Source organism: Nansenia antarctica (assembly GCF_963989245.1).
Source record: "Nansenia antarctica genome assembly, chromosome: 2".
Classification (NCBI taxonomy): domain Eukaryota; kingdom Metazoa; phylum Chordata; class Actinopteri; order Argentiniformes; family Microstomatidae; genus Nansenia; species Nansenia antarctica.
The window spans coordinates 11,817,292-11,827,291 of record NC_137675.1 but is presented as its reverse complement, the minus strand read 5'-3'; the positions used below and the strand labels follow the sequence as shown (position 1 = coordinate 11,827,291).

Sequence of the window (10,000 nt, the reverse complement as noted above, 5' to 3'; positions counted from 1 at the left end):
CAGCATAGCAAAGTGACTTTTCAAAATGTAATGCAAACAAAATCTTAGAGAAAATCTCAGAGGGTTATTCTGTCATAATAACCATCGGTTTGAAGTGTTTGCCGGGTGTTTTGGACACATGTGACTCAGTCTGATCATTTGGTTCTCATGTCCTCTCATGCAATGATCGGACTTTTCTTTCGAACAATGTGAATACATTTCCGCGTTGTTGAAAATCAATGACACATCGCTAATCAACTAACACAGCTTGTTTTGTGAGTCTGCTAACAATCTAAAGTAGTGTTATAGTTAACTAGGTAGTAGTGGGATTACTCACTCATTACCCAATCCATTTTGTTGCAACATTTTTGGCTTGACTTGCGAGTTTGTGTTGTGATTCATATTTCCGTAGATCCGTGTTTCAAAAGAAAAGTCTGAACATTTTGATTAGTTGCCGACATGCGGACCAAATGATCAGACTGTGTCACATATTTTCTGAATTAATGGCTTCCCAAAATATGACTGTTCAGTATCTGCGAAAGCATTCTCTGCAGAATAAATGACCAAATTAATATAATATATACCATATTATGTAAAGGAAGAAGGAAGATCATCTGACAATGTGAACTCTAGTAACTTTGGGCAGGTGCAAGAGTTCAACTCTTGAACAAGAGTTAAAAAATCTCTTAATATGTAGAATACATAGGAACACTTTTGCAATGATTAAGTGCCAAACAGGAATTGGAACAACCTGCTCAAATGCATATGAAAACCTACTGTACCAGTATGTGTAAGAGAAATGTCTTATCTCTTCTAGTCTCTTCTTATCTCTTCTAGTCTCAGAGCAAATCACCCAAGAAGTGATGGCAGGGGTATTCCAAGAATTCAGTTCTGTCTGAATGAAACATGTAGAAGAAATGTAGAAGTTCCGGCTCCACCTGAAAATGGGTGGACCCCAACCCACCCCACCCACCCGTTGAGGGAAGGGTGTGTCTGGGGGGGTGTGTGTGGGTGTGTGTATGTGTGTGTGTGTGTGTGTGTGTCTATGTGTGTGTGGGTTTACGACAGATCATGGCAGGGGTTAAGAAAGGGACAGGTTATCAACAGCATTCTTGCACTGTCCACCAACAAAGACAAGCCCGGCCCCCTTCCCGTCCCTCCACAGGTATATAACCAGCTAACCTGTCTGATGTTCCTCACTGCAGATCAACCCTTGTGGTCTCGACCAGCTAACACCTGCCTCCCTACCTGAGCCAGCAGCTTCCTCCATCCTCCATCACCACCACCACCACCACCACCACCACCACCATGTCCTACAGCTCCAGATCCTACACCCCTAGGGCCCTCAGTATGTACGGAGGCTCCGGCGGACACAGCTCCCGCATCTCCGCCTCCACGGCTGGCCCTGGCCTGTCTTCCGGCTTCTACGGCGGTGCCACCTCTGGGGGTCTGAACCTGGCCGACGGCCTGGACCTCCACGTGTCGGCCAACGAGAAGGCCACCATGCAGAACCTGAACGACCGCCTGGGGAACTACCTGGAGAAGGTGCGCACCCTGGAGAAGGAGAACGGACGTCTGGAGAAGCAGATCAGGGAGTGGTACGAGAAACGCACCGTGATCTGTCACGACTACACCAGCTACTTCTCCACCATCAACGACCTGAAGGACAAGGTAAAGAGAGAGAGAGAGAGAGAGAGAGAGAGAGAGAGAGAGGAGGGGAGGGGGGCCGGTGTGTTTGTTTTGGGGGTGGGGAGGGGGTGTGTGTGTGTGTGCATGTATGTGTGTGTGTGTGTGAGTGTGTGCGTATGTGTGTGTGGGGGGGGGCTGTTTGACCAGTTGTCCTCTATAGAAATGTTGAAGATCGGTGTAGGATCAGCCTAAGAGGTGCATTTCGACCGTAACCCTAAGAATTCTGGCAACGCCAGTTTTGATTCAATGTCCTTCTTCTCAGATAGCTGGTAGAGGTAGTGATCGGAGGACAGGCTCATTGTAGTGGATTGAATGGAATGAAGAACGGTGCCAATGTCGTTACATTTCTGCCATTCTGCTGTATGAGTCACAGTCAGCTACCACATGTTCCATGTTCCTACCGTATGGAACATAATTAACGCCTTTCACACTGTGATTTATAGCACTGTTATAATGTAGCAACTATGGTGGATGTGTAAACAGGCCAACCCAGTACAGTTCAGCTCGGTTCAGCTCAGTTTAGGATAGCTGGATTTAGGGTTTACAGAGGGAGTAAAATGGAACGGTGCCATTTTGGTGCCTCTGGTCCAGGACTTCGACGGCCAACAGGATAAAAGAGAGAGAGAAAGAGGAGGAGAGGGGGGATTGTGTGTGTGTGTGTGTGTGTGTGTGTGTGTGCATGCGTGTGTGTGAGAGAGAGACAGAGAGAGTATGTGTGTGTATGGGCTGAAAGGATGAACAGTAAAGGATGAACAGTAATCTAAAATAAATATTTTTGTTCTTCTTCCTCAGATTCGTTTTGCCTCCAAGTGTAATGCCAAGACAATCCTGGACATCGATAACGCCAAGCTGGCTGCTGAAGACTTTAAGATGAAGTGAGTGTCTGGATATGGCTTATCCACTCTTTGTGTGTTTGAGTGTATGAATAAATATGTGTGTGTGTGGGGGGGGGGGCGTCTGTGTGTGTGTGTGTGTGTGTGTGTGTCTGTCTTTCTGTCTGTATTAATCATATCCATCATCATTCACACCCTTATATGTGCTCCCCTTCATAGTGATTGAATAGAACAAGAACAAAATTGCAGCCTGTGTGTGACCTCTGACCTTTGCCCTTCGTTCTGTGCCCCTGCCCTGTGCCAGGTATGAGAACGAGCAGGCCATGCGCCTGGCTGTGGAGGCGGACATCTCCGGTCTGAGGAGAGTCCTGGACGACATGAACCTGGCCCGCTCCGACCTGGAGATGCAGTACGAGGGTCTGAAGGACGAACTCATCATACTCAAGAAGAACCACGAGGAGGTAACGATTCTAGCACCTGGCAGGGGAGGCTGGGGGAGGTAGAAATCGGAGGACGGGCTCGTTGTAATACATCGAAATAGATTCATTCTATTCGTGGAATAGAATGAGGAATGGTATCAAATACAGGTGAACTAGTACGGTGTCCTCCCAGGAGGCTATCATTCACAGTGCACCAACACGGGGAAACCATTACGTTAGTTGTAACATTATTTCACTGATAAATGGAGGCTCTCTCCTCTCTAAAGCTCCCTAGCACCACCCTCTGTTCAACAAATAGAATGAGTAAATACTGATCTGTCACCTTTCACTCCTGCTGAGGGCTGGTCTGGACATCTCTCACACATACACACACACAGTCACTGTAGTCACAACAGCCACACCTACAGAGACTATGTACTATGGTATGTTCACAGTATTCAACCTGAATGGGAACGTATACATAGGTTTGAACATTGGAATGCTACCCTTGTAATGCAAACAGGGGCGGGGAAGCAAACCAAACCTATTGAAGGTGATTGACTGGTTGCTTGTTTAGCTCTTGTGTATTTCATTCATTCTTACTGTCGTCCAAAACTCACTACAGTAGCCATGCATGCGTCATACAGTTGACATAGGGTAGTAAGTCATTTCTAGCCACAGATAATTACTTTGCCGTATTTTCTATTTGTTTTGCACTCAAACATGACTTCTACCTGACCCCTACTGATAACATGCACACACACACACACACACACACACACACACACACACACACACACACACACACACCGGGATTTCAATTCTGCAGTGTTTTTCGAAACAACATTGCCTTCCCCCCACCCCTCACTTCCTTGTATTCTTCTCGTCTTCCATTAGCTCACTATTACTACTATTATTGTGTGCCTTTTACACACAAAAACACACACGCACACACGCATACACAGATACACACACACACACACACACACACACACACACACACACACACACACACACACACACAATGTTATGCACTAAGCAACATGGGACAATAGTTGGCTTGAAATTGTTTCCACTGGTTGAAAGTCATGTCACTATTGGTTATGGTCACTAACCGGGGTCCCACCCTCTGACCTTTGCCCCCTGTAGGAGATGGTTGTGATGAGGACCCAGATGGGCGGGCAGGTGAATGTGGAGATAGACGCTGCGCCCTCTATGGACCTGAACAATGCCATGGCGGAGATCAGGGAGCACTATGAGGGTGTTGCCGCCAAGAACCGCCGTGAACTGGACACATGGTACCAGGGCAAGGTGAGTCTAACATAGAGTTCGATAGATAGAACATAGATAGCTAGATAGATAGAACATAGATAGATAGATAGATAGATAGATAGATAGATAGATAGAACATAGATAGCTAGATAGATAGATAGATAGATAGATAGATAGATAGATAGATAGATAGATAGATAGATAGAAAGATAGATAGATAGAGAGAGAGACAGAGAGAGAGAGAGAGAGTGTAAATGTGCTGATGTCAATAATAACAACAATAACATCCTCTCTGTGTGGTGTTGTGCAGATCGCAATAGTGGAAGAGGAAGTGGTCACACACAACACAGAGCTGACGACGTACCGTACAGAGATGAAGTCGCTGAAGAGCACCCTCCAGAGTCTCCAGATTGAACTGCAGTCTAACACGAGCATGGTAAGGATTAAAAAATACACACACACACACACATTCATGCACACGCACACACACATGCAAACATTCACGCAAACAGTCACACACAGACAGACACAGACACACACAGACACACACACACACACACACACACACACACATCAGTTTCGTGTCTTTATTCTGACACCCATATGGTTAACTTAAATCATCTCACTGACGTTTTAAGTACATCGTAAAAATATAATTTGACTGACTCAGCGAACAGACCCAGAATTTCACAGGGAACAAAGCTTGGATTCCATATGTGTTAGCATTAGAACAGGTACACACACACACACACCCTCTCTCAGACACACACACACACACACACACACACACATTTATACACACATACTTTACATATATAGCATTCCATGTGAATATTATATTGGACTTGGCACCAGAATCACACACACATATACTCACACACACACACACACACACACACACACACACACACACACGCACACACACACACACATATACACACACACACACACACACACACACACACACACACAAACATACACACCACTGTTAGACTCGCCTTTCCCCTCCACCACCACCCACCCACTCACCGTCCGTCTCCCTCCCCCAAAACAGAAAACCTCTCTGGAGAGTACCCTTCATGAGACCCAGGTCCGGTACAGCACCCAGCTGGCCATGCTCCAGAACAAAGTGACCAGCCTGGAGGACCAGATGTCCCAGCTACTCGCCAACATCACCAGCAACAAGCATGAGTACGACATGCTGCTGGACCTCAAGACCCGTCTGGAGATGGAGATCGCAGAGTACAGGAGGCTGCTGGACGGGGAGGACGACACCCATACCCAGGGTGAGACATCTCTCCATCTCCATCATTGAAAGACTGAACATGAGTGTAGCGGAGGTGATTTGGAATCACGCTCTCATAATGAGTAGCTAGCTCTCCTACCACGAGGATGGTATACCTTTTGGTATAATGGTCTACGTCTGGGTCGTCCATGCGAGAGGTCACATTAGCCAAACCAGATAAATCATCTGGATTCTAAGAGCAAATACCGTTTTGATTAGTTCAGTCCATTAGGGGTTACCATTTTGAGATGTGATCACTCACACATTTGTACAATACAATACAATAACATCACTTTTCCTGTGAGGAGCGAACTTCGGTAAATTACACAACCCATGTCATGTGTAGTCCATATTCCACTACCGCAGTGGCAAATGGCTTATCCCTAATAAGTTAATATTCTGACATGTGCACTAATGTCCCCACGCTCTCTCTCTCTCTGTTTTTCCAGTGGTTACCAAGACGATCACTTTGGTGCAGACCATCGTGGATGGACGGGTGGTCGAGAGTACCTCGAGCACAGATGTGGACGTGGATGAGATCGAGTAACTCACTCAATCAATGAATAAATCAATAAATATCATCACCAATGACAATCACAATCAATAAACATGTGGTTGAAAGAGAATTATATTTGTGGTGTGGCTTCTTTTCGTAATGCTTTGTGACGGACATGGTCAAATGACGCCATTGATGATTTACCTATCTATAGACACATTTGAAGGATTTCAAATCCAAATAACCCTAAAAGTCTAGGGTCAGAGGCATCTTTTAGAGAGTTTAGCCAGGATTGTTTTAAACAACAAATGACAGCATTTCTCTTAAGCTTTCCAAGTAAACTCTACTCAGCAAATGTGTCATAATATCGTAAATAACTCATATCATAAACCACATCATGACACTCAGATCACCAAATCACACAGATCAAGTGAAATAAAAAAACGACACACAGAAGACAGACATGACGGTGTCAGCAAACAGAGAGCATCTTTATTGCATTACAGCGGAATCTCATTCCAGTGTTCTATGCTATCCAGATGTTCTTACGGCAGGGTTCTCTCCAGATGTCGGTGCTCTTGGTGGAGTGTTAAACATTAGAGTCAGCATTCATAGAAAGGGCATTCCCTTTCAAATCAATAGTCCTTGACAGGTTGGACCGGCAGTCATCTTTGATTTACAATTCCTACGTCAGCCATCGTCTGAAGGGGATGTAACACCCATTCTATGAATTCGAACTCTATGATGATTAACCCTTTGCGTGCTGGTGTGCTGCTCTGCTGATACTGTGTTGCGGGCAACTTTATGTGCTTGTGGTGGAGGAGGAGACCACCTTGCCGTCCACCACCTCCTCTGATATGATCATCACACGTTTTGAGGTGGTGGAGGAGGAGGAGGCTGTGGTCATGCCCCCAGAGAACAGGCTGAAGAGGAAGACAAAACCGTTGTTAACATATAACTTGAATGTCAATGGACTCATGTCACAACCATACCACATGACGGGGCAGTTCCCCCAGACAGATTAAGATATATCCTGGACGACACCACACTTCCAATGGGATCTCTCCATCGAGGAGGCGTTTGAAGTCTGAGAGTATAAAGTTAATCTGTGAGGATAATGGCCACCGAATGACAGACAGCATTGTATGTCAAAACGTTTCATCTGGATCACTCTGATCCGATTCATTTCCTCTATCCAGGACCGGATCGAGCCAACCGATTTCCCCAACACGACTCAAAACCTTCCAGGTTGACAGATCATTCTGATCTAGATGAAACGTTTCGAAAACACCGGGCCCCCTTGAATTGACCAAACCGATCCGCACGTTCGCTAACCCTTACCTGGCAGCCTCTCCGTCCAGCAGCCTCCTGTACTCGGCAATCTCCATCTCCAGGCGTGTCTTGATGTCCAGCAGCATCCTGTACTCGTGGCCCTGGCGCTCCATGTCGGCCCGCAGTTGGACCAGCTGCTCCTCCATGCTGGTGACCTGCATCTGGAGACTGCCGAGCTGACGCGAGTAACGGCCCTCTGTCTCTGCAAGTGTCTGTTCCAGGGAGCCTTTCTATTGGTCGGGAGAGAGGGTGAGAGAGAGAGAGAGAGAGAGAGAGAGAGAGAGGGTGAGAGAGAGAGGGAGAGAGGGAGGGTGAGAGGGAGAGAGAGAGAGAGGGGTTGGTTGAGTAGGATGCTTCGTGATAGGATTGAGTGTCAAGTGGTGGAGTTAACGTGACTGTGGTTGGGAGGCTGGTGGAGGTAGAAATTGTAGGACTTCTTATTGTAACATGTGTTTGATACCATTCCTCATTCCGTTGGTTCCATCCATTACAATGAGCCCGTTCTCCAATGTCTACCTCCACCAGCCTCCCCTGCTCTACATACAGTAGTGAGCTTAGTCATGCATGAGAAGATAATTGCAGTCCATTAGCAGATGTTTGGTGTCATTGTGTGTGTGTGTGTGTGTGTGTGTGTGTGTGTGTGTGTGAGTGTGTGTGTGTGTGTGTGTGTGTGTATGTGTGTGTGTGTCAGTATGTGTTGCTTACCATGCTGAGTTGGGATTGCAGCTCGATCTCCAGGCTCTGCAGTGTACGACGGACCTCTCCGACCTCTGACTTGGACGTCTGAATGGATTCTGTGTGTGTGGCCACTTCCTTGTTTAATGTCTCTGTCTGTGGGGGGGCGCAGAGAAGAGAGGAGAGGAGAGAAGGGGAGAGGAGAGGAGAGGAGAGGAGGGGAGGGGAGGGGAGGGGAGGGGAGGGGAGGGGAGAGGAGAGGAGGGGAGAGGAGGGGAGGGGAGAGGAGAGGAGAGGAGAGGAGGGGAGAGGAGAGGAGAGGAAAGGAAAGGAGAGGAGAGGAGAGGAGAGGAGGGGAGAGGAGAGGAGAGGAGGGGAGGGGAGAGGAGAGGAGAGGAGGGGAGAGGAGGGGAGAGGAGAGGAGAGGAAAGGAAAGGAGAGGAGAGGAGAGGAGAGGAGGGGAGAGGAGAGGAGGGGAGAGGAGGGGAGAGGAGAGGAGAGGAAAGGAGAGGAGAGGAAAGGAGAGGAGAGGAGAGGAGAGACACAGTCAGAGATGTCCAGCACAAGTCCTAGCATTTTCAGTTTACAAAAACATCGATCACATTGAGACAGGTGCAGGTTAAACTAGAGGTAAAGAACACACGCTATATCCAAGTTACCTATCCATGGCTCAAGGTTCTTCTCATAGAACCAGGAGACATATCTGTGTCTATCTCTGCGTAGGTTCTCCCAGGGTTCTACTGGGATCTACCAGGGGGTTCTACCTTGTTCTGGAACCAGGCCTCCAGGTCTCTGTTGTTCTTGGCGGACACGCCCTCGTACTGCTCTCTGATCTCCGCCATGACCCTGCTCAGGTCCTCCTGCGGCGCAGCGTCCACCTCCACGTTCACCTGGCCGGTCATCTGAGCACGCATGGCCACCAGCTCCTGGAGACACACACACACACACACACACACTCAGGGGTCAGTATCTGTGTCATGGCTGTGTTACAACTGTGTTATTACTGAGTTATTACAGGCCTATGTTAGTTAATTACTTTGTAATTCCATAACTGAGCTGTATGTGTTATTATACCTGTGTACACCTGTGGTAATATATAGCCTAATATATAGTTTGTAATAGTATCATAATGCCCTATGACTGCAGTATCATAATGCCCTATGAATGCACCCATTAGGCTATGAATGTTTATGATGCTCTGTAAGACTACATAAGACTCCATAAATGGGTGCTTTGGGCGTGTTCCATTCTGCATCACCACCACCACCACCCACCTCCTCGTGGTTCTTCCTCAGGTAGATCAGCTCCTCCTTCAGGCCTTCGATCTGCATCTCCAGGTCTGACCGGGCCAGGGTCAGCTCGTCCAGCAGCCTCTTCAGACCGGCGATGTCCGCCTCCACCGACTGGCGGAGTGCCAGCTCGTTCTCCCACCTGTGGTGGGCGTAGGAGTGTAGGTCAGACGACTGGAGGACCAGACAACACTCACAGACAAACACTGACGTCATGTCGTCATTTCATTTAGGGAAACAACTGCAACGCTCACTTGGTTCTGAAGTCGTCAGCGGCCAGCTTTGCGTTGTCGATGGACAGATAGAGGTTTCCATTGAAGCGGGTGGCATCCTGGATCTGCGGGATAGAGAAAGAGAGAGAGAGAGAGAGAGAGAGAGAGAGAGAGAGAGAGAGAGAGAGAGAGGAGACAGACAGACAGAGAGAGAGAGAGAAAGAGACAGAGGCAGAGAGACAGAGAAAGAGACAGAGGCAGAGAGACAGAGAGACAGAGACAGAGAGACAGAGACAGAGGCAGAGAGACAGAGAAAGAGACAGAGGCAGAGAGACAGAGAGACAGAGACAGAGAGGCAGAGAGGCAGAGAGGCAGAGAGACAGAGACAGAGAGGCAGAGAGGCAGAGAGATAAACATTGTTTCAGGACTACGACATGAAAGGGCTTTCATGCCAATGCAGTAAATCAGCTCTTAGTGCAGACTGACTTCATAATCATTGTGCACCGAGAGCAGCACATC

At 47.6% G+C, this 10,000-nt stretch overlaps 2 protein-coding genes across 2 annotated transcripts in view; one reads left to right on the top strand and one right to left on the bottom strand.

The window, feature by feature from the left end:
- LOC308149800 (uncharacterized protein) overlaps positions 1–6,024 on the top strand; it is a gene marked incomplete at both ends in the record, with an annotated part of 9,937 nt that extends 3,913 nt beyond the window's left edge. Inside the window, 7 exons of the mRNA XM_080522689.1 lie at positions 1,269–1,650; positions 2,461–2,543; positions 2,806–2,962; positions 4,070–4,231; positions 4,503–4,628; positions 5,247–5,478; positions 5,927–6,024. Of these exons, the coding sequence (XP_080378815.1) occupies positions 1,269–1,650; positions 2,461–2,543; positions 2,806–2,962; positions 4,070–4,231; positions 4,503–4,628; positions 5,247–5,478; positions 5,927–6,024 (1,240 nt within the window). The remainder of the gene's footprint in view (positions 1–1,268; positions 1,651–2,460; positions 2,544–2,805; positions 2,963–4,069; positions 4,232–4,502; positions 4,629–5,246; positions 5,479–5,926) is intronic.
- Positions 6,025–6,759: 735 nt separating this feature from the next.
- Positions 6,760–10,000, bottom strand: part of krt15 (keratin 15) — a gene marked incomplete at its 5' end in the record, with an annotated part of 4,204 nt that continues 963 nt past the window's right edge. Inside the window, 6 exons of the mRNA XM_080524302.1 lie at positions 6,760–6,896; positions 7,315–7,535; positions 8,011–8,136; positions 8,745–8,906; positions 9,255–9,411; positions 9,524–9,606. Of these exons, the coding sequence (XP_080380428.1) occupies positions 6,776–6,896; positions 7,315–7,535; positions 8,011–8,136; positions 8,745–8,906; positions 9,255–9,411; positions 9,524–9,606 (870 nt within the window). The 3' untranslated portion in view covers positions 6,760–6,775. The remainder of the gene's footprint in view (positions 6,897–7,314; positions 7,536–8,010; positions 8,137–8,744; positions 8,907–9,254; positions 9,412–9,523; positions 9,607–10,000) is intronic.